This window comes from Lytechinus pictus, chromosome 3 (genome assembly GCF_037042905.1).
Source record: "Lytechinus pictus isolate F3 Inbred chromosome 3, Lp3.0, whole genome shotgun sequence".
Lineage (NCBI taxonomy): Eukaryota > Metazoa > Echinodermata > Echinoidea > Temnopleuroida > Toxopneustidae > Lytechinus > Lytechinus pictus.
The window spans coordinates 69,254,449-69,279,916 of record NC_087247.1 but is presented as its reverse complement, the minus strand read 5'-3'; the positions used below and the strand labels follow the sequence as shown (position 1 = coordinate 69,279,916).

The 25,468-nt window shown below is 34.7% G+C and overlaps 1 protein-coding gene across 4 annotated transcripts in view; it reads right to left on the bottom strand.

Annotated features, from left to right (window-relative positions):
* Nucleotides 1-25,191, bottom strand: part of LOC129256767 (uncharacterized) — a 55,856-nt gene extending 30,665 nt beyond the window's left edge. For 3 of the 4 annotated variants that reach the window (XM_054894933.2, XM_054894934.2, XM_064097642.1), the window contains exons 1-2: nt 2,029-4,424; nt 587-664 (exon numbers count right to left, since the gene is read on the bottom strand). In XM_054894933.2, the coding sequence (XP_054750908.2) occupies nt 587-664; nt 2,029-2,326 (376 nt within the window). In that variant the 5' untranslated portion in view covers nt 2,327-4,424. Of the gene's footprint in view, nt 1-586; nt 665-2,028; nt 4,425-25,044 lie in introns of those variants that run through there. The other variant, XM_064097641.1, reaches the window with a different exon arrangement.
* Between the last annotated feature and the right edge of the window lie 277 nt (nt 25,192-25,468).

The following is a 25,468-nucleotide window of genomic DNA, read 5'->3' as shown; positions in this document are numbered from 1 at the left end:
TAAGAGAATCTTGCATTTAAACTTTAACGTTGACCTGAAAATAACCTTTGACCTTACCATGTGACCTTCGACTGCAGCATAACATGCAGGTCCCCCAAGTCCATGTACCATTCAAGTTTGGTTGAAAAGTGACTTACGGTTGTGGAGTTATGTGTCATTAGGTTTGTGACGGACGGACGACGGACGACATTTGGATCCCTAAGTCACCTCTGGTGGGCGAGACAATAAAAAGAGGGCATGATTTTGAAAGGGACTCCTTTAGGTTTTTAAGAGGTTTTGAACAGAATAATTTAGCTAAAGGACGCGGCACTGAATCATGAATCAATTGTCACTTTTGAAATGTCACAAAAATATCTTTATCGTAATGACTTATTCATTACTTTATTTTTATGACGCAAGGTCTATTTTGCTCAATTTATCTAATTTTGCAGAATAGATTTGGTACTGAGAGTAGAATCGCCCCATGTCAACTTATTTTGCTAAAACATTTCGGTAAAGAGGTTATGCTGCTTTACGGTAACATGCCCAATCAATGTGGAATTAACAAATATTGTTGTTTTGAATGCAAAATAATTAAACTTTTCACCTTTTTGTGTCGATGATCTTTCTGATTCTAATGAAGAAGAGGATGATCGGACACCATTTCCTTTATTTGACTTGGTAGCTGGTATATAAAAATGAGATAAGATTTATTGTATATTTGTTAAACTTAAACTGAGAATAATCTTAACTTTTATTTCCTGTATTTAAGCAAAACTCAATTTATTGCAGAGTACATTTTGTAAGACATAATCATAATACTTCAAAATATTCTTGTGTTTAATCCGATTTTGATATTCTTTTTTGATGAACATGAACCAAACCCGTCTTAGCCTCATCAAGAATGTATTCATATCTCTTCTTGCACTGTTAAAAAATATACTTATAAAAAACCAAAAATTCCTGCAGCAGAGTCTCGAGAACACCTGTAATCTTACTGCACTGTGTAATCTTACATGCACTTGTGTGTAAAATTACAGAAAATTTGTATTTGGCGTATACATGTATAGCCTTAAAAATAGATTGTAATAATATTGTTTTCCCCTTTTTTAAATGCAGACCTGTTCTGCAAAAAAATTGTTTAATTTTTTTTTTTGTTATAACAATTTACAGAATGATTTAGTTATTTCGTTCTGTAAATTTGTTTTTCTTCTGTTTTTTTTTAAACAGTGTGGGATCTAGAAATCTTTGTAAATTTATTGAGTGACTATCTCAGTATAATCAGTTTTTCATGAACGGATTTGTTTATGCTAACTTGGAAATGTTAAGTAACAGTGTAAGATGAACATATTAAGTATGGTGTATCATTAAAGGTATTTCCAAATTATCTGAGAGGCATTGGTTTGGATATCACGGATTACTATCTACATGCAAATCAGTTAAAGGTTCAGTGTTAGGTAATAGTACTTAGGTGTGAATTTAAGCCTTCTCTTGCAATTTCTACCCCAATTAAGAGTGCACATTGAAGGTATCTTCATTATTGATATCAGTGTAAATATGTTTTACAATCATTCGTATCATGTGGCAATCCCTGATTTGTAAAGGTAAAAATGGTTTTACACGGACGGACTCTTTTGCTGGAAAAAAAAAATTGAGCTGCATCCCTGTTAAAAAGGATTAATTCTAAATAGGTTCCCATCTAAATTATTCCATCTCAAAATTTACTATCAATAAACGTTTCATATTTTAAATCAAACGGAAGGATATTATCTCATCTCTCGGAAAAGATAAGAAGAGTTCATGATCACTGAAGAATTGTGAGTTACGATTCTGTGATCGAAAATGGTTTGAAAATATGAATTATTGTAAATGATTATTCATAACCATTCATGCATGAATTAAAATTTGCAACTAGTTGAAAAACAAAGCTTTTTTTTCCTTTTCACATATTTTTCTTTAATATTGCCAGGTTAGGAATTTGAATGTCTTGTCATTTACAGTGTACAAATAATACCACTTAGACAACATATTCATATGTATCATACTTACGCGAGCTTGAATCAGGTGACTGTGGATGATGACGGTCCAAGCTACTATTGGAAGACGATACCTCTGTAAGAGGTTGGTTCTGTAATGAAGTTACGGGAGCTGATAACTGTTCACTAAGCCCTCGATGTAATGGCGGACGATCCCTTTCACTATCACTTGCAGTAAAAGACGCACCTCGTTCCAATTTCTTTCGTCTTTCACGACTCTGAAATAAAAGAAACGAAAAAATGGTTCCCAAATGGCTAGTAAGAGACGATAGATATAGAGAGTATTTTGCTTCAACATTACATTGCTTCATTAATATAAGAAAACCTGTACATCACAAAAAGGTACAAGCTATACGCTGTTCTCTTACCTAATTTTCTTCACTTTCTTTCTTAATTATTCTAATCTGTGCATGAAATCAAAGATTTACTCTAAATTATTCATTAAATGCGGTCCCTAAAAGCTAATGATATATTCACAAAAACTTTGCAGGATTCTGATAAAATGTAAAAAAAAAAAAAAAAAAATCGGTATCACATTTTTTTGTCTCTTTCAATTTTTAAAAGTTCTTATGATGGAAATTGTCGGCAATTTTATTCTGATCCTAAACAAGACAAAGTAACTAAGTTTTATCTGTAAAAGTTGAAACAATGATATATCAATGGATTTTTACATAAAGAGACACAGTTTTCATTGGATCGAACCTTAATTATAGTTTTTTAAAAGTTTTTTAAAAGCAAATTTGGGTGATATACGAAACTATCAGCGTACCATCAGCCCGCGTATAGCCGGGGTCGCGAATTTTTTCTAAAAGGGGAGCGAGACTTGAAAAACAAGTTGTGGAACGACGCGACACCAGCTTGTCGCGTTATTGATTTAGAACGAAAAATGTCGAAATGTAAATTTCATTCCGTAGAACACACTAACCCACACACAGGGTACATGCAACAGTTTGGTCTTATATGTCATGTTATTCTTTACAAAGTATTTTCACTGCTACCGTTTTGTGTATTAAATATGTTAATTATTCATATAAACGTGCATTCCCCAAGCTCTCCTGGAAGCAATAAACGATGTGGTAGAGCGAAGCGTAGGAGGGAATTACACCGTACACTATACTTCTTTGATCTTTGAGAGAGATAAAGTGTCTCGTTCAGTTTCGATATATAAGAATCGTATCACTCCAAGAAGAATAAAGTTAAGGTAGATTAACTAGTACTGTATCAAAAAGAAGGCGGGAAATGTAAGCTAAGACCTTTTTGGAAACATATTTTTTCAACTCCCAATCCCCTGCTAAAATACTCTTTTAGGGTTTCCTAAACAATGAGTATACACTGTAAAAAATGAAGTGCTAATTTAGCACTTACGGTGCTTGTATAGTGACCGCACTACGAGTGTTGTTTTTCTAGTTCAAATTTAAACTAGAAAATCAGCACTCGTAGTGCAGTCACTATACAAGAACCGTAAGAGCTAAATTAGCACTTTATTTTTTACAGTGTACATGAATGTTCAGTTTGATGATTATGATTTTGATAATTTTCAATGTTTTAGTTTATTTTATATGTATAGCGCCTTGAGTAATGATTCACTAGAAAATGTGCATTAGAAATAGCTTTTATTATTAGTATTGTTGTTGTTATTATCATTATTACACTGTAAAAAATGAAGTGCTAATTTAGCACTTACAGTGCCCGTATAGTGACTGCACTACGAGTGCTGATTATCTAGTTCAAATTTAAATTAGAAAATCAGCACTCGTAGTGCAGTCACTGTACAAGCACTGTAAGTGCTAAATTAGCACTTCATTTTTTACAGTGTAACATGGATCTTTTGAATTGGTTTAGCTCATTATTGTATGAACAAGGTTTTAAATGTAATCGTTGATGATCACACACGAGATGTACACATCTTCAAACAGGATCGATCATTATCACTTTGTGTGTTGTGGTAACATTTAGCATCCTCTCTGAAAACTGGGGTAATTGGATCACATACTCGAGCTACCGTAAGAAACGAACATCAAACACAATGGGGGAGTTATAGGAGCAACATAAGAACTGTTTCTCATGTGCTTTTATGGGAGAGGTGAGAAACTGACAAGGGGCTCGTCTCAGACCGCCAACACAATTCTAATATGGAAACGAGGAGGAGATGTATTAAATATTTAGTCTTCTTGTATTAAGACGTGGTTTATTTGACAGGCTATTTAGAATAAGTTATATCGCTGATCAAACGACTTTCTTAAAGAAATGCAAACGCACTATGACATATAGCATCAATAATCACTTCTGACAGAATGAGACTACTCGATATCCTCGACCAAGATATCTAAATAATCGAATCATGTATAAATTAATATGAAATCACTGTTGTATTAGAGTGTGAAAATATGCGAATTACAGACGATCACCTAATCAATGGATATCACAGTTTGTGTTGGAACAGGGTGGTCAGTGATTTTATTTAGCTCATTCGAAAACTCAGCATATCCTTTTTCAAAATGTGAAAAGAAGATATTTAATCTTTATTTATTGATATGCTAGGTACATATTTTTTTCCTGTAGCATGCGTGTGTGTTTGCAACCTATAATAACAAGGTAGGGATACATCCTAATCTATTCAATGCAATAGCACACATACACTGGCGTATTTAATCCCGGGGATGGGGATACACCCCCCCCCCCACACACACACACACACACACTTTTCGGAGAGGAGGTAGCATGAACAATCATCACCCTTTTCAAGACAGAAACGATATTTCTTTTTGGATATCAAATGATTAATATTACTGTTAATGCATGGATTCATCTTGAAATGCAGTCAAAGTGCTTAAATTGTCCTATTTGTTTGCATTCGAAAATCTTACAAGAACTTGGAAATGACAAATCCCTATACGTTTGGCTTGACTAAAAATGTTGCATTGATAAGTCCATGTTTTAATTGTATAATTTTAAATCTAGCTGCCGTGAATGTGTGTGTGTGTGGGGGGGGGGAGTATCATATCATGGCATATATTGCTCTCATTCCCCCTCCCCTGCTCAGACCGGATTTACATCACTGCACTTTAACATCTTTTTCTGATGTAACCTTTTTATATAAAGTGCATCAAAACTCGACTAGTCAGTAGAGAAAATTATTTCGAAATAAAATACTCTTGATGATCCATCCATACAATTGTAGGAGCATCAGCGCAGTGCAAATTCCATGAAGATATGCAAACTTTTTCAAACTTGACACTCAACCTCGGACAACAGGTCATTCTCGAAAACTAATCAAATTAAGAGCACACTCAACAATTAGGCAACGGGACTTCTCGCAACGAGTAATCAACCTATGGAATGATTTGCCTACTGAACGCATTCAAATCAAATCTAGAGAAGGCCTGGAAAACCAAGTTTAATCGTTTTGACCCCTACACAGAATTTTCATAACTCGTCCAAACCCACACTTGTAAAATTGTTGCGTTCAACTGAGGACAGGTTCAAAGAAGATGCAGAGGGGCAAATAAGTCTTCTATACTTTATACCAAACATCAAGGTAAATCAAGGTAAAAAAAAAATATCTTTGTACGTACAAGTGAATATGACTCCGAAATTCAGTCCAAATTTGCCTGTTGTTTATAGACAGACGAAGGTCTTTTTGTGAATACAACCATTCATGGCAAAACAACGAATAAATAACAATGTTGTAACATTGTATCGATAAAAGAGTGTCTTCATTGGGGGCCAGAATATTGTTTTCAAATAAGGCTATAATTCCCAAGTAATTAAGACCTTATACTTTATGTCGAAGGTGAAAAAAGGTGGGGGTTATTAAAGTGACCTGTGATATGAAATGGGGCACTGTTTCTCATCTAAAGTCACTCAGGAAGGGGTGGAACTGTCAGAAATAGTGACTGTAGCTAAGCTCAGCTCCCCATTTTTTACGATATTGTGCCCCTGCATAATTATACAGCGCATAGCTGCCGTGGTGTATTTATCTACATCAGTATGCAAGCTTTGCATCGACAGAGCATTGTGTATTCGGCTCTACCGCTAGACACCTTAGGAGAAAATTGTAGGAGGTTAATAATTGTCATTTGATTGATTGATTGATTAATTTTATTTGTCAGGTAACTATAGTTATATGAACAAGTACAAGAAAATATGAACAGAAGTGTATACCTTGACAGGATTGCCCATGAAAGCCGAGATGGCTTATTTCCAATGGGGTCCTTACATCAGTAATTGAAGACAATGTACATCTATGAAAAAAACACCTATAGAAATCTACAAACTACAACAATTAAGTCTAGACCACTAAATTAACACGATGAACTGTAAAACTTAATATATAAAAAGACAAAAACAAATAAGTTTGTCATGAAAAACATTTACGCAGTCAACAAAATATGATTAAAATAATTGTAAAACAGGTTGAGTAAACGATCATTACTTCTAAGTTACATATGAGAATTATACTAATAATCAGTTTTTAAGTAGCGCTAAATGCATCGTAACTAATACAAGATTCATGAATCGTAAAACCTAAAAGATATGAAAAAGTACGAATAAGTTAGACATCAAACTTTTACGCAAACAACAAAAGATGATGAAACAATGTAAAACAAGTTGATTAAATAAATCATAACTAAATAGTTGACTACACGATGCACATGAAATTAGAAAGAATATTTAACATTACAGAGTGGGGACATTTTTAAAGTTTTGTTTCAATACTCTTTTAAATTAAGTAAAAGTCTTAACCGATTTAACATGATTAGGGAGGGAATTCCAAAAATGTATACCTTTATAATAAAATGTGTTGCCAATTTGACCTTTTCTCATAGGTACCACAAAGTTAAACAGGCTATTTCTTGTTTCATGCCCGTGAATATTAGATGACCGTGTAAATTTTTTTGATATGTAATGATATTCGTTTGAATAGAAAATTGTATGAACATGGTGAAGTATAAGTTGTTGCGACCACAAGTCTATGCGAAGAAGGCCAGCTTTTTCGATTTCATTCTTCCCAACATGTGTTCTTGGGTGTAAGCAAGTAATAAATCTAACAATCTTATTTTGAATAATTATAAACTTTTTTTGATCAACCTTTCCAAGACTGACGTACCATGCTGCATTATATAGCATAATCAAATAAACACTGTATTAATGAAAAGCTTAAAATGTGTCTGGATTTCGTATTCATGCAATTTTGGTACCGGTATAGAAATTTCAAGCGAGCATTAGCTTTTTTGACAATAGAGTCAACCATAGATGTACATGAGAGATCACTATTTAATATCAGGCCTAAATACTTCACGGAATTCTGTCTCTTAATTAATTGATTGTTATAGTATATATTGAAATCATCTGTATGCTTAGTCTTCCCCGCGAACAAAACAAAATACTTTCAGTCTTACCAACATGTAAGCTAAGCTTATTATCTGTCATCCATTTAACACAATTTGATAATTCTAAGCTAAGTTTTTCACCGATCAGCTTAGGACTTGAATCAGAATAGAGTAAAACACTGTCGTCTGCATATAAAAGTAATTTACTTTCATTAACACAAATACACATATCATTGATATAGCACATAAAAAGAATGGAACCTAATATGCTCCCCTGTGGAACTCCACACTTTATAGGTATAGAATAGGAAAGTACATTTTGCATGGATACCACTTGACGGCGATTGGTCAAGTAAGACCTAAACCAATTCAAGCATGCTGAATTCAAACCCATTACTTCTAATTTCTTTAAGAGTATTTCATGATTAACCGTATCGAATGCTTTTTGTAAGTCAAGAAGAACCATCCCAACATAACGGCCTTCGGAAATTTCATTCCTAAAAAAATCCAACAAGTGAATTAAACATTTTTCAGTTCCTAAAACCAGACTGAAATTCATAAATGATTTTGTATTCTTTAAAGTATTTTTCAATTTGAGAATACACGCATTTCTCCAAAATTTTCGACACTATGCTTAACACACTAATAGGTCTATAATTCCCAACATGAGTTTTGTCTTTCTTTTTGTGTAGTGGTGTGACCCCGGGGGGGGCACTCGACCAAAAAAGTAGTGGGTATGTGCCGCGGGCGAGACAAAAAACGGGGGCCTTGGAGCGGGCTTATTGTAAAAAGGAGGGTCCTCGGAACGGGCTTCGGAACGACAAATGTTTGTGAAAACGGGGGTCCTTGGAACGGGTCGACTCCGTGTGATTGCGTTTTCATCCCTATGGAACGGGCATACGTGCATGCAGCTATAGCACGGCGGCACGTGCGCCGAGTGCGCTACCACAGATGCGATGGTCGGACAGCGCTCTGCGGCCGCTTTTCACCAAAACTGCGGCTCAGCAGATCAACACGGCCGGAACGGCGTAACGGAAAATATGCGAAGCCTTGGAGCGGATTTCTTTCTTCTTTTTTTCTCGATAAGAAGAAAATGCTATGCTTTGGAGCGGCTTTCTTTGTTCTTTTTCTCAATAAGACAAAAATGCTATGCCTTGGAACGGAAATTTGAGTGTAAAAATGGGGGTCCCCTCCGCGGCACATACCCACTATGCATTATATACTGAGTGCCCCCCCCGGGGGTGTGACTTTAGCGATTTTCATTTCATCAGGGAAGGTACAAGTTGAAATAGATAGGTTAATAATGTAAGTTAAAGGTATAAAGACGTTTTTTGCACCATCCTTTAAAAATCTAGCAGGAACCAAGTCAAGTCCGGTACTTTTTGATATTTTCAACTTGGATAATTCATCAAATACAAACTTTTCTGTGACAGGAGAAAAATTAAAACAGCCTCTTTGTATTCCTTAATTGTCGTATAGTTTTTTAGGTTAGGACTGTCGGCCCCAAACTCACTTCTGTCCGTAATGGGGAGCTCACAAGCTAATTAATTGGCCACTGTTGTGAAATAATTGTTAAATTCGTTGGCTATCTTTAGATTATCATGACATAATTCCCCATTAATATTAATAACACTTTTCTGAATATTTTTTTGTTTGTTTTTTAAACCTAACTCTCTGAGATTCTTCCATAATTTCCTAGAATCATGTTTATTGTCTTCAATTTGATTTTGGAAAAATTCGTCTTTAGCTTTCCTCACTTTCCTTTGTACCACATTTCGCAATAGTTTAAATTTCCTTTCGAGTTCTAAATTACCAATATCCTTTTTCATTTTCCTGAAAGCTATAGTTCGTTATCTTAAAACCAATAATTTCACTGTTCATCCATCTTTCTGTTCTTTGCTTAATTCTTACTTGTTTTAAAGGTGCACACTTATCAACTACTGACATGAAAATACTTTTGAATTGTGACCAAGCAATATTTACTTCATTACATTCAAATATAACAGACCAATTGATTTGAGATAAAACGAAATTAAAATCATTATCACAATAGTTTTTCATACATAGAATGATTATAGTTCTATGCTGCCCGAATACAGGCCTGATAAGTTTCCTTGAACAATACGTTAAAAAATGATCACTTAAGCCAATTTCAAAAACACCACTTTGACAAATATTTTCTTCTTTACTACAAATTACATGGTCTATTAATGCAGAAGTGTATCAGGGAGAGAATCAATAAAGTGATTGTCTCTCGGGGGTCTGTAGACTACACCTAAAGTAATAGGCTTTGTATGTGGTAATAGAATGTCGATCCACAATGATTCAATACCATCAGGTGTAAGATCTTCTCTTAGATTAAATGCAACTTTGTAATGACATTGAAATGGTATGTGACCGACATAATTACCATACAAGAAATAATGATAGCCTTAACGTAGTTGCACCCGTTGTTCACCTTTCAATTGTCAAACAAGCTTTCAGATTTTCCGGTGCCAAACGATGGAACGACATACCCCATAATATTCAAAATGCACAAACTATCGAAACATTTAAATTGATTTTTAAGAAGTTTTATTTCAATAATTAATATTATATGCCTTTTGTTCCATTTTACTTTATTTTTCTCGTTTTGAATTGTGTTAATGATTTGGGATATCAAATATGTTGGAACGAATAATTTTTATGTAATATAATTCGTACTCTTAGTAAATAAGCTTCCATTACTTAACTTGGCGATATTTATTTTGTAAAATTTTATACTTAAGTCTAGTATGATATGCTCAATGATGATTATATCCTTAATTTCCTTCATAAATTTTGTTGAATTTTGTATTTACTATGTCAATGATATCATACATCTTAATTTATATTTCACAGCTATTGTTTTGTCTACAGGATAGTTTTCACATTTCGTCAATTAAAAAAAATGAATACAGTACAAGTCACCATTCTTTGAATCACTATTGCCTGTTTCGGCCGGAGAGCAATGGATGTGGTCCACTGATCATGCTGATTCTATTGTTCTCTGGCTGAGGCAGGTAGTGCTGAGTCTGGGAATTGTGACTGGTTGTGTATTTTATCTCTAAACAATTTTGTATTAATGATAATTCTGATTTTAAACGTTATTTAATTCACTCATTACTGTACATTACCCAAGTTACTCTTTTATCTATTATGTATATATTGTTATTTTATGTTAACAGGACCAGGCTGAAAAACAGTTAATCTGAGCCTGTTATCCTGTATAAAGATATTTTAATAAATAAATTTAAAAAAAATAAAAAAATATATCATTTTTAATATAAAGGCAGACCCCACCACCATGGTCGCCTGCACGATCTCGTCTTAATATAGAATAACCATCGATATAAATTTCTTCATTTATGGACGAATTCAACCATGTTTCAGTAATCGCAATTACTGAATTCTACTTTCATAGAGAATGACGCGTAGTTCAGGAATTTTATATAAAATGGATCTGATATTTAAATGAACGAAATGCAACCCTTTTGCTTTAAATATATCATTAAATGATTTGTATAAAACAGCCTTATCAATTCCAGTAGGTGTGTTAAATTCAGGGACAGGAGGTGCATTAATTGTTGAGGTGGGTTGAACATCAATCAAGGATTGTGTAAAAATGGAGTCACAAAATTGCGGCAATGAACAGGTTAAATATCCAATTCTCATTTGGGTTTTGATACAGCCTAGTATATATGTGATAGCACTTTTGACAAGTGGTACACAACAGTCCATTTTGGTTATTTTTAACGGGTTTCTTGCAATGACCACAAGGGAATTTATAGTTCGGACAGGGTTTTGTTTCAACGTCGCCAGACAATAAAAGACGAAAAAAGACTTGATTATGTGCCTGATATATTGTTGTTTGAAAGGTGTGTGGAGCCGGGTTATGTGCAAATGCCGGGATATGTGCAAACAGCGGTATATGTGCAAAATTTCGCCGGGATTTGTGCAAACAACGGAATTTGTGCAAACGCCATGCCGGGAAATGTGCAAATCTGTCAAAATTTATCAACGGCATCTGTACAAACGTAACGACGGGATATGTGCAAATGAACAATTTTCACGGGAAAAGTGCAAACCTCCGGCATATGTGCAAATCACTGTTTTATCCATGTTAAGGCTATTTCTCATGAAATGTTTCATAACATTACTGCATAAGAGAGAAGCTACAGTACCATCGACAATGCAACGCTTTTCAGAGAGGCAGTGGGGGGGGGGGCACCAGACAAAAATTTAAGACCCACTATCGTTCGGAATAACATGGATGTAGAGTGTAGTCTTTTAATCCTCCAGACCCGGTCATTTAATAATTTGAAGATCCTTCTAAACTAAGATCCTGTACTAAAGCATACGTAAAGAGCATAGCCTTTCAAAAATAATAAAAAACTGCAACATCTCACCGTCTACCAAATTAAGACCCTGTAGAAATAAAAATAGAATGTAGTCTTTACCCCTGACCCTGTTGCATCAATAATAATTTTAAAAAAATCAAATTTAAGACCCCCGCTGTCTCATTCTTGTAGAATGAGATGGGTTCAAAGTGTAGTCTTTACTCCAGACCGAGTGATTAAACAAATTCAAAACTATTAAAGCCCCGCCATCTTCCACTAAGACTCTGTTACAAAGAACGTTTATATAATGTATTCTATCCAGACGCGTTCATTTAAACAAATTTTCAAGACCCCACAGTCTCATTCCTGTGAAAAAAAGAATGGATATAGAGTGTAGTCTTTTCTCCAGACCGTTGATTAAAAAACCTTCAGAATTAAGACCCAAAACTAAGACTCTGTAATAAAGCCAGGTTATATAACGTAGTCTTCACTCCCAGACCCGTTTTTAAAAATCATGTTATAATCTTCAAAAATAAGACCCTGTAATAAACCATGGATATAAGAGCATAGTCTTTACCCCAGACGCTGTTATATAAAAAAGGAGATCTTCAATTTGAAGACCCCACCGTCTCATCCCTGTGAAAAAAAAATGGATATAGAGTGTAGTCTTTACTCCAAACCTGGTGATTAAATTTCAATACTAAGACCCCATCATCTTCCAAACTAATAGTCTATAACAAAGCACGGGTCACTAGCATAGCCTTTACTCCATACCCATTCATTAAAAAAAAACTACACTGTACGCTGTACACCCACTGTATAATTACACTGTATACTTATGTGCTACATTACAGGGTCTGAAGATGACGGGATTGTAGGTTCGAAGATTCTTGATTTTTTTTTTCAAATGACTGGGTCTGGAGAAAAGAATAACTCTTTATCCGTATGCTCGATTACATGGCAAATGTTTAGAAGATAGTGAGGTCTGAGTTTTAAAGTTTATTTCCCTTTTTAACCACCGGGTCTTGAGTAAAGTCTACGCTTAGCTAATTCAGGTAATTGGCGCAAATATTCACTACTGAATGACACGCGCCGTATAAGCTAAAACAACAACAACAACAACAGGTATAGCGTTAATCCTGTTGCTTGGAAGAATATATGGCCAAGACTGAGTATTAAAAAGTAGACTGATGATATTCATCTTGTATGGTTCGGTCGCATTGGGTCTGGAAAAGGAGACTACCGGCATTCGTTTCGTATGGATTTGTCACTTGAAGGGTCTAAAAAGTATAATAGCATGCACCCTTTGTCTCATACAGATCGTTCCACTAGGTCTGAGAAAATAGATAAACATTCATCCAGGGTCGGCAGAGCGAAATTGATAGGGGGGAGGGCACAGCGAAAAAGGGCACTTCCTCTTTTGAAAAGGGCACTTGAAACAAAAAAAAAAAATTTAAACAAAATAGCATATGTACCCTACTTAGGGCAATGAGCAAAATAATTGAGGGGGCAGACATGGCGTATGGGGCAACATTTCTTTAAAGCTGCGAGCGAGCAAAATCTTGAAACTTTTAATGGAAAAAAAGCATTTGTGATAGATTTTTACGTAGAGAACAATATCATATTTCACCACTTTTGTTTCCTTTTCTTTTCTATTTCTTGAAAACATTTTTAAGGAGGCAAGTGCCCCCCCTCCCCCTTCCCCAGTTCAGATGCCCCTGCAGAAAAGAAAGGATGCTAATTGCAAATACATATACATTATATTAGCAAACTGGACATTTGAACAAACCAGAAGAGAGGGGACATTTATCAGACGTAAATGAGGACACATTCATATCAAAGCTGAAAATGTACACACTGCAGAAGAAGAATTTTACCCTGAAAAGGGGCGAGAGGAACACTTTAAAAGGATTTTTATTATTAAAAATATGCACTTTTAGAAGGGATTAGAACGCGAAATAAGGAAAACGGGCGATGATCGGGCATGAAAAGAGCGGTTTAAAGAGTGGAAACTTATCTGATACGAGAATGGGCACTTATATTTATAAAAAAAAAAGTAAAGGGGTACTCTTTAACACATAAAACGGGTCCTTCTAAAATGAAAGGGGCACTGAACGCGTTGAAAGGGGGCAAAAATCTTGGGTTAAAAGGGGAAAACTTTTCAGTGCTTAAAATGTGGGGGCACTGTGCACCCCCTGCCCCCCCCCCTAGATTGCAGCCCCTGCATTCATATCATATGGAACATTCATTGTTAAATCGAGGAAGTGTATGAATTACAACCTAAAAATATTGCATATAGAGAGTAAAGTGCACCGCATCTGTGGGTATATAGTTCAAAATTAAATGCCTCTTGTTGGTAAAGTGCGCCATGACATTCGTGGGAAATATCATATACGTTAGTGGGCACAGTGTTTTTACACATGTAGCTGTTATTATAGCTGGCGTCTGTACATCACTTTGGGTGTGTAAGAGAGAGCAAAGACTGCCTTGTTTTTATATTCATAGATTCATAAAAAATAACATCAAATGCTATTGTAATCAAGACATTTTGGGTTTATAATTAAATTTCATAGAAATTCGACAACTTCTGATGAAATTTGGAAATGAAATCAACAGATCAAGTTCAATGTGTGTATCAGTGGAAATCATGCTTGCCTCTCCCTCCCCCTTAATTAATTGCCCCATGCAGTGTTCGAAACAGTACTGAATGTATCTTTAAGGTGACACGACATATGCTCCTGCGACAATTAATATCTCAGAAGGCATAGGATTAGTGTTAGGATTGTGATAGATCTAGAGTTTTTGGTTCAGAATATTGTCATGATACGATTAGGGTTGATTTAGTTTTGGAGGTTAGCTTTTATGTTTCGCTTAATGTGTAGATTTTCCATCGGAGCAATTGTCGCCGGAGCAAATGTCATGGAAACCCCTTTAAGCCTGGTGCCCCACTGCCTCTCTGAAAAGCGTTTCATTGCCGATGGCACTGTAGCTTCTCCCTTATGCAGGTATGTTTCTCATTTTTAACAGTAATGTTATGAAACTTTTCACGAGAAATAGCCTTAATATGGATAAAAACAGTGATTTGCACATATCCCGGAGGTTTGCACTTTTCCCGTGAAAATTGTTCATTTGTACATATTCCGTCGTCACGTTTGCACAGATGCCTTTGATAAATTTTGACAGATTTGCACATTTCCCGGTGTGGCGTTTGCACAAATTCCGTTGTTTGCACAAAACCCGGCGAAATTTTGCACATATACCGTTGTTTGCACATATCCCGGCGTTTGCACAAAACACGGCTCTACATGGTGGCCACGGAATTATGATGATATAAAATCCGGGAGCGAAAGTATTTTACGCGCTTAAACGATTTGATAGTAACATATTCAAAACCAGATGAGACATGGAAAGAACATAAATATGAAATTAACAAATAATAGAAAACAAAATTCATAACATATATGTGAGCCACGCACACAAACACACACACACACCCTCACAATCCTCCCCACTCACACACTCACACAAACGAGTTTTACATAGTCTAGGCCTACATCTTATTCATTTACTCGGCCAAAGTATATAATGTCCTGGAGGGTCCATGAAGCACTTGTATACTATATACGCTTGCATCTACCATGTCCAAAAGTGAGAATGACTGTAGCTGGTATAAATGCAGTTTTGTGTTAGCAAGAAATTGATCCACAGTGTGCTGCACTCAACCCAGGTGAGGTAAATGGGTAACCTAGCTGGCAGGAATTTATTCCTTGAAACGCTGAACACGTAACAGCTGCTCTGCTAAAGCCAGGGTAGTTCTGCTGCATTACTGAAGAGCGCTTAGAGACTTCTGCTGTTAAGTGCTATATAAGCAAGTGTAATTATTACAATTCTGATGCTGTTAAAATAACACAAGGAATACGTCTGATGCGGAAGACTACAGCTTCTAGGACACACCATGGACTAGAGTAGTAGGTCCATGGACACACACATGTGTAGAGAGACAGAGCGAGAAAATAAAACAATATCGACGAGGTCATCAGGATAAAAGAATGTTAATAGTCCTAGTGTAAGCAGGGAAGTGAGAGTGATAATGTGCATAGACAAAATAATGTGTGCAGAAAAGTGTGGACAAAAATAGGAGAGAACATCCAAACGGCAAAACTAGAATTGCGTATATGTGGCGATAGAAGTGAAAGTATTTTGAATAACTGTTATTGTTAGTGCCAAACACTCCCTTTGTGTATGACAAAAGTTATTCATTACTCAATATTGTGGCAGAGTGGACATCAAAGGGCTGCGCCTTGTAGAGGTGGCTGCATGCATGCATGCATGTACTCAAACAAGTAGGTAGCAAGATGAAACACAAAATATCCTCATACGAAAACGGTCACATAATCAAAGAAAAAGCACGTTCAAAACACAAAAGTATCTCCAAAAGACTCGTTGAGGGTTATATAAAAAGGTGTAACACTATTGTCATCGGACATCTAAAGTATTAATCTAGTCCACGGAAGTAAACTTGGAGAGCACTGCTACACAGCAGCAGCAGTGCACCCTCCTGCTCCCACATTCATACCAAATTCGATAAACTCGAGGCCATATTAGGCTGGTGGCTGTAAAAACATTTCGATCGTTGTTTCTTCTCATTATTACCTTTACTTGCCAATCAAATTAATGAAATGCAATCTTGGAATTGACATAAACTAAACATACGAACATTGCTACAGGTTTGCATGAGAGCGGCGAAAATCAAACATGACTGAAATTACAAGTAGCTTGTCAAATTGTATTGATTTTATGCTTTGCAAACATATTCCATTCGAAACAATAAAATGGTATGCAAACAAAGGGATAGCTGGATAATCTCATATCGCATATTTTTGTCGTATTTAGCAACAAAACCTTCTGTGGGACATAAATGATTACATACAAATCAAATAATGAAATCACGAATTAGCTTTCAAAATTAAAAAAATCTGTGTATTTTGATTCCGATTGTCTATTAAACAACTCACCTTGTTACAGCAGTTATTTGTGAATCGTTGTTGTGTGATGGATTCTTGTTTAACTTGCCATTTTATATTTATTAAGCCGCAAATATAGAAGAGGAATTAAAACATAGGCCTATTGATTAACAATATTTTATCACATCTGTCCTGAAAATATTTGTATATTCCATATCCCCGCAAGTAAACATTTTTCTAGGGCAATGGTTGTTGATTGGTTGATGTTAAATGAAATGAAATTCTTGTTCCTCGGAAAATTATATCTCGATGCCATAGATGTTATTTTCCGAGCAACGAGCAATACAAAATGAGAGAAAGAGAAAGAGAGAGAGAGAATTAGATAGAGACAGGGAGAGAAAGAGGAGGGAGAGAGGGGGTACTTGGGATGGGGAGGGTAGAAGAGAGAAATAGAAGTGGGATATGGAATAAAGTGCCACAGATAAGAGAGCTGGCGTATTCTGTTGGTTGAAGTGTTTTAAGAAGGTCAAATAAACCTTGTGGTTGAGAACGAACTGGTCATCTTAAAATGGAAGGCTTTAGGTCCTCTTGAGTCATCTACCAGGTGATGTGAGAAGTCTGGAGTATAGAATGTCATCTCAAATTGGTCTTGCTTGGTTATTGATCGAGGGCAGATGAAAAGGAGTGCTTCAAGATGGAATATGGCGCTAAAGAATGGAAATCCGTTGAAGTCCGCCTGGATTAAAGATGAGTAGCTGGAATTGGTTTTACTTTCTTCAAGCCAATTCGCTACTGGAGGACACAGTACGACACACTCCAGAGTTGAGAATTAACTCTGCGCGTGGTGTATCATCAGGTAGTTTTATGTTTATGTATTAATCATGAAATCACTTTCGTTGCGTGCTCATGTACTTTATCATGTAGGTTTATCGTTAACTAATCTGTGATAACAAAAATAAATAATGAAATTTGCAGATAATTTACGATCAACCCTAACATTGTGATATTTGACCATTTCCCAATGATAAATTCTTGTGCTCGTCCACTTTTCCTTACATTTGACTAGGATTCACGCGGTTTACCTTTACACAAGGAAGATATCGTAATTATGATGTTGATATACAAAGAAGTCTTGTGAGAGAATACTAATACTTTTTTTACTTGAATTACGAATACTTACATGGACTGTGGAAATGTATTACACTTGCTTATGTCCTTTGATCTCGATATTTAAGTCAGCAATGTCATGGTAGTTTATATTAACCATATACCATGCAGTTGGAAGAATTTCCAATAGAAGCTATATACATGGATCCATCTATCCTCTTATGCTTTGGTGTCGTTCAACCAAATGAACAGATTTTTTCTAACTTTACAGTATCATTGTTAACCGTTGCTACATGGATTTGATTTCTTAAATGAAATATAGTCACTACATATAGATTGTTTCTGGATTAGTATATATCTTCCAAAGAGTACTGATGGCCAATATTATTTGAAGAGATAATTGAGAATCTTTAGTGTATGAAATATAAAGCTGATTAAAACGATGCAGGAGACATATGCATATTTTTTTTTCAGTATTATTAGCAGACAAAAGTCGAGGAGATTCGATAGCTGAGAGCATATGCATGGAAACCTTGTCATATTAATTCTTGAAACGTATTATATAGCTCATCAGTGCATTGAGCTTTAGAGTCACGGATCACGTCTGTCTGCTCTGGCGCCTGAATGACGACAAAAACAAGAAAATATATTCCAGTTTAGAAGCAAATCGTTTGACTAGGTTATTCAGACACTCACTGAAATGAATTCAGGAATTTCTTACAATCACTGGAAGTTGTTACCAGGTTAAGTGAGTAATGAGTAGGCAATATATCTGCAGGACATGAAATATGAATTGTATATCTTAGTAATAGCAGCAGTGTATATCAGTCAGCCCACAAATTGAGACTCGTACAGACTTATCCTAAAGGTTACACGAGTCATTTGCGATATAAACGACAAGAGCTTGATACTGCATAGAATCAGTATAGCGAATAAGTTACATACTGTAATTTGGCTAATCGTTATCAAATTTACACGTATTATCTTTCTATGACCCTCTCTTTAAATTCATGATCTGTGATGGCAATTTCGTGAAAAAATGTTATTTTGTAATTCTCATCTTTAGTGTCATAAGACAGACAATAGTGGGTGCTACCCTTTCCCATTGTTTGATTTACTGGTTATGAGGATGGTTTTGCATATAGGTTGCCCCTTGATGTACAATATTCTATGATGAATATTTTCATTTATGTTTAGTTACAGGCTAATTGCTTGACTTCCAGTTTTGTTATTCGCTTTCATTTAGTATTATCATAATTATTTTGTATATTATATATTATTGCATACCTCATAGAGAAATTTAGAATTCACCATGTGCTATATTCTCTCTATATATTATTGTAATCCTGAATTGGTATTAGTTATCATTAGAGTCAATAACAACATGTTTCGGTGCAATTTCAGGAAAGTGACAATATAGCAAACATCACTTTACCGAACTCTACCGCACATAATGATCAAATCCATGGTACACGGAGCGGAGTTTTTAAATTAGCTATGATGATGAGATCATCACGTACTTATTCATGAGCATTTTGTGAAATTGCAACATAAAATTCATGGTCCGTGGTTTTGAAATGGTGAATATACTTGCTACAACTCTGAAACGGCGTTTGGACACGTTTTACTGACACTCTTGTTACCATAGGAACGAGACCATTAACAGCGTAATGCATTACTGACTCTGTTCCTATGAACTGGAAAAGAGGATGAAAAGTGCATTATAATAAAATACAAAAAAACAATTATAATTTCAAACATACATTCCTTCAAAACATACGTTATTAAATGTTGCTATAAATCCAGGGACTACAGGGGGCAGGGGGACGGTGACCACCCCCTGTGATTTTTCGAGTAGCTAAAAAAATGGGGGGGGGGGGCAAGGGGAAGACTGAGTCGTGTAAGTCTATATTACCAATGTTATTGTATAAAAAGGGTGATAAAAAACTCTTAGATAATTAGCGCCCTATTTCGTTGCTAAACATTGATTATAAACTTGCTGCCCGTATCCTTTCTTTACGATTACAGAAAGTGATAAATAAACTGATATCACAAGATCAAGCTGGATTTTTTAAAAATAGATCTGCTTCTGAATGTATAGATTCAAGATACTATTGACTATTGTGTGTTTACGAAGAAACAAGGTGTTGTGATGTTTTTGGATTTCAAAAAAGGTTTCGATACCATTAATCATGGTTTCTATTCTTTTTGCTAGAAGAACTCAATTTTAAAGATTCGTTTTTAAGATGGATAGAAACGTGATATAAAGGTGCATGTGGACGTGTTTTAAATTTTGGTTGGATATCAGATAAATTTGCAATAGAGAGAGGTGTAAGGCAACGTTGCCCACTTTCGGCATATTTATTTATTATTGTTGCAGAGGTTTTAGCTCAGAAAATTAGACAAAATAATCAAATACAAGGGATCCAAATTCCACATAGATTGAACGATAGAGATATACGTATCGTACAATATGCAGACGATACAACCATTTTTACTGATTCTATACAATGCATCAAAAAGATAATGAAAGAAGTCGAGACGTTCGGAAAATATGCTGGGCCAAAAATCAATTGGACTAAATCAAATCTTATGAAAATGAATATAAACAACAGTGAAACTAACAATCTTCTTTTTACTGAAGATCCTATAAAATGTCTTGGTGTTTTTGTTGGAAAAAAATATTCTGTTGTCCAATCTCTCAATTGGGAAAATAAAGTTATTAAAAAAAAATACACTTGACTCATGGAAAATGAGAAAATTATCATTACATGGAAAAGTGGTGGTAATAAAATGTTTAGTAATGTCACAGATAGTACATACTGCTACGGCAGTACCAATCCCTTCTAAAATAATCAAAGATATTAATAAACTAGTTTACAATTTTGTGTGGAATTCCAAAAAAGAAATGGTGAAACGTAATGTTTGTCATAATCCTGAAAAAGAAGGGGGATTAGGAATGGTTGACTTAAAGACAAAATGTCGATCACTACGTCTATCATGGATCAATAAATATTTGACGGGTGAAGACAGTGCTTGGAAAACCCTGTTTGACTACTGGACTCAGAAAATCGGCGGGGATTTGCCTCTTTGTTTGACTTGTAATTGCAAAAAGAGTGATATGTATCGTATTTATATGAAAAAAAACATTTGCCCATATTTTATGTTGACATGTTCTGTTCATGGGCTGATTTAAAGTATATTGATATGTTTAAAGTAACAAATATTGAAAACGAAATTATTTGGTACAATAGTAACATAAAGTATAAAAAAGATGTATTATATTTTCCTAACTGGATAAAAAACAATATTTTGAAAGTTAAACAAATCCTAACAGGTGGTGAATGGAAGAAGACTGATTCAATATGCACTATTTTTAAAGAAAGAGAATTACTTTCTACCTTTGAATTGTTGAAAATAAAAAGTGCGTTCCCGAAGTTCTGGCTTGACAAATTACGTAATAGTGCACGAAATGTAAATAGCATGTCACCGAAATCCAGCACTATTGAAATATCAACAGGTGACTGTATAGAAATCAATGGCATGAAAGCCAGACATTTTTATCATTTGATGATCGAAAAGGAGAAAAGAGACCTCCCTTGTATTCATTTTTGGAACGATTTCTTTAGCTTGCCTCTTGAATTTAATTGGAAACGATTATTAGAGTTTAAACTTGATTTTATAAACGACAACAGGATTAAACAATTTAATTTTAAATTAATTCATAGAATACTACCAAGTAAAGACAATCTTTGCAAATGGAAAATTAAAAAGTTCCCGAAACCAGTATTCATATTCTTTATACCTGTCAAGTGGTAACAGTATTTGGGAAAATTGTTTCTAAATTAATAAATGCTTTGTTCGATGTAAAGATTGTTTTGAATGAAAAAATTATCGTGATAGGTCATGAAATAGAAAGAACAGAAATGAATGTGGTTAACGTTATTTTAAATTTTTCACAATTTGTAATCTATAGGAATTATATTAGAAAATGTTTTGGAAACGACAAGCATATGACTCATACTTTTTATTTTTATGAAAGATCTAAAGGTAGAAATTCGAAATTATCTAAGAAGAAAATGTAATCAGAAGAGACTTGATTTAAAACAGGTCTCAAAGTTTCTTTCAATCCTTTAGTTCCTGTTTCGTTATTTTATCTATCTATATTTTTGTATGTCACTTTTGTAAAAACGATTGTAAATATCATATGAACAAATAAAGTCCCTCTTATGAGGATTAAAGAGAAAAAATATTACCAATGTTATTCAATAGCGCAAAAATGACGTCACATCTTGGTGGTTTCTTTAAAACGATTACAAAATCCTGCTCCCTACATTAATTTTGTATACCTAAATCTTGCAATGACTGCATTATGGCCAGATTACTTCACCCTCATCCAATTCCTGCATTTAACGCTATCAATTTCCCCTTTAAGTAATAACTGAAAATTCGTTGTAGCATAACGACCAAGAAATAGAGTCAGAAGGAGTCAGTGTATGAATCACAATCGTAATTGACCTCTACCTGGTTATCATCTTCCTAACAACCATATAACTCATGAAGTCACATTTTACCTTTATCCTTAAGTGTTTTTAAAGTCAAAACTATTTGAAAGGGTTTGAATACTAATAATTACATGAAAATTGACTGATTTATTTCACCTTTTTCACCAATTTGCTTATCATTGATTTTTATGGAATTTTTCTATCAATTATTCAACAAATCTTCTAAATTATAGAAAATTGTATAACCATTTGTTACACTTTGCTGCTTTTGTTGTCTAAATGATCAGGTAAATATGCAGTACTCTTACAGACAACTTCATGGACATGAATGAAGCTTTACAAGTAATGGGCCTTTTCAGGGTTTTTTCTATCAAATACATTCAAACTGCGGATAAAACAGAGGTTAAATGACAATGGTGCAGAAACGGTAAAAACTGAAATATACAAGCCCCCTTTTTTAATTGGAATTCATAACTCATCGGTTTGGGAACTATAGTTACATATGCGCATAATGTGCTTTTCATGCATCATCTCTGATGATGAATTATGACGCGAAATACCGATTGTTGTCAAAATCATAAAAATCTACTCCTCAGTACAGTTACGAAACGGAATGCTTGATTGGACTTAATCTACTCTCTTTCTATACTTTACATTTAATTCTGAGACTTGTGAAAATCAGAGAATATATTTCTTTATACCCAGCAGCAAAACTACATGATCTTTCCTGAATCATTATTTAGAAAGTACGGCATTCCACCAATACCGTATTTATATCCATTGCAATGATTAGTTGCAGTGATTGACTTGTATACTATAGTATGTATGTGGTACAAAAAACAAAGAAACAAATCATAAATAGACATAATTCCTTTAATTCCTTATCACAAATTAAAAAATTATTTCTTTGTTTTATATTAAATCATATGCAGAACATGAATGACACTAAACAAGCTTGACCGAAATTTTGTCCCAGCATGCTCATAAGAATGCATTATTTTAACAGATCTAATATAATATTTCTTGAAGAATTTGTAAACAACAAATTCTTAAGGAAGTGGATTTAATTCTCAGAACATTTCCTGCCGTGAAAAATTTCTTTTTCAGGGGGGGAGGATCGAAAAGACTGAGACGTCATTATCCGGATCGGTCAGTAACTTAACATTTTTTTATTACTTCATTTTCTGATGTTTTAAATCCCTTTAACAGAATTACCAAGTGCTAAGGGAAAAATAATGAACGAATGATTAATTCGAGAGTTCTATTGGTTAACCCTTTTCCCCATAGCACTTTGGAATTTCAAGGTGACATTGGTTTAAAAAAAGACAAGAAACAAAAACAAGCAAAAAAAAAGAAAAAGAAAAAGGTTCTCGCTCCAAAATGAAGCGATTTCTAGAAATATTTTTACTTTTAGCATACCAACCCGATTTTGAAGGGTGCTGCCTATGATGTACGCAGCACCTCTTAGAGAAATCTTGGGGGCATCTCGCTTTTCAGGGCCCTATGCTCGTCGGCCCTTTAGAGATGTGAATCCCTTTCAACCTTTTATATTTTAGAGTGTACTATATATAGTGTTTATATCATGATGAGCATTAAACTGACACTACCAATCTCACATGTCATGGTGGAAAAAACTACCTAAAAATGGTCAGAAAGCAGGGTAAAACAGAGAGATAAAACACTTAGCCTAATAGTACCATCGACTAATTGTCAGTACCGTTTTTTTTCTCTGCACTAATTTATTAGTACTGTATGAATCAAAACGTGAGTGTATATCCCATAACAATGAATGCCATGGCGAATCATGATGATGCATTAGCATGAATTAATCAGAATTCATTAGTGAACCAAGTCTAGTATCCTATACAATATGAAATGTCTTTTTGATCTATTGATATTTGTTAACATGAAATACTGAGCAAAATAAGTCGTTCATTTGACGTACGACAATATCTTTTTCACATGAAATAATGTACTAATACGTCTGCAAAAAGACATAGCAAATTATCAAAAGAACAATAGATTAATTGAACATTTAGATATAAGACAATTCTGAATAGTCATTTTGTTAAACATGCAAATATCGTGCACAGAGATAGCTACATTCGTGCTACATAGTCGAAATGTTATTCATGAAGTGAAATACAAATTCGGAGAATTGTATACTCTTCCAAATGAGACGATGATATCAATATATACAATAGAGGTAATGAAATTTGTTAATTTGGTCGAAGAAATATGAATTCATATTAATAAAAATAAGGAGTGTAAGTGCTGTGCATTGAAAATTGAGAAGTTCGTTATTCTGAAGCCATGCAGCATGCTCATGTAACGATCCTCATTCAACAAGTCGACAGGTTATTATAAAAAAAATAACAATTGATGCAATGACTTCTATAAGCACAATAGCGGCCTGCTAAAACAAATAAAACTTGCGCAATATAATCATGCAGTTTAACCTTATATCTTAACATTAAAAGCATGAATACAAAAATAGCAAACGAGGCTGACATCATTTGCGTATTCTCATCAAAATATTTTGACGAAGAAAAAAAACATCGATATAAATTTTGCTATGAAACGTTAACTAAAGGACTGCAAAGTGACCCTAGTGAAATAAAGATCGAATCATCCAAGATTTATAAGCAAAAGGAAACACAAGATATTACTAGAAAAAATGAGCAGCCAGCAACATTGATACATCGATCGTAGAGCAATACTCGAACTTGGACTTTCTCAAATTTCAATGCAACAGGACTTACGACATTAATGACGAATGCAGCATCATCAAGGCTGTTTCTTCGTTTCCTAGGCGACCTCCGACTCGCCAATATTGAGGCCTGCTGCCACAGGCCAGACTGAGTTATAAAAGAGCGTTGCCGTTGACACAGGTTGCACAACCATTGTTCCCTCTGCACAACGAAGTGGGAGGATAAGTCAAGATGCAACATATAAAACCAAACAGCGTACATGATTTACAAGCGTTATTCACATTATTCAAATGTGCATCGCATAAAAGACTACTTGTTACTATACTATTTACAATTATATTTAAAAAAAAAAATCAGTTGTCTGTTCCCGATTGACAGACGTGACTGCGTGAGTGGGATAACCGACGAGGGTGTGTGAGTGGGTGAAACATAAACGGTTTATTATTCTTCACTGATCGAGGATAATTGTTGCATT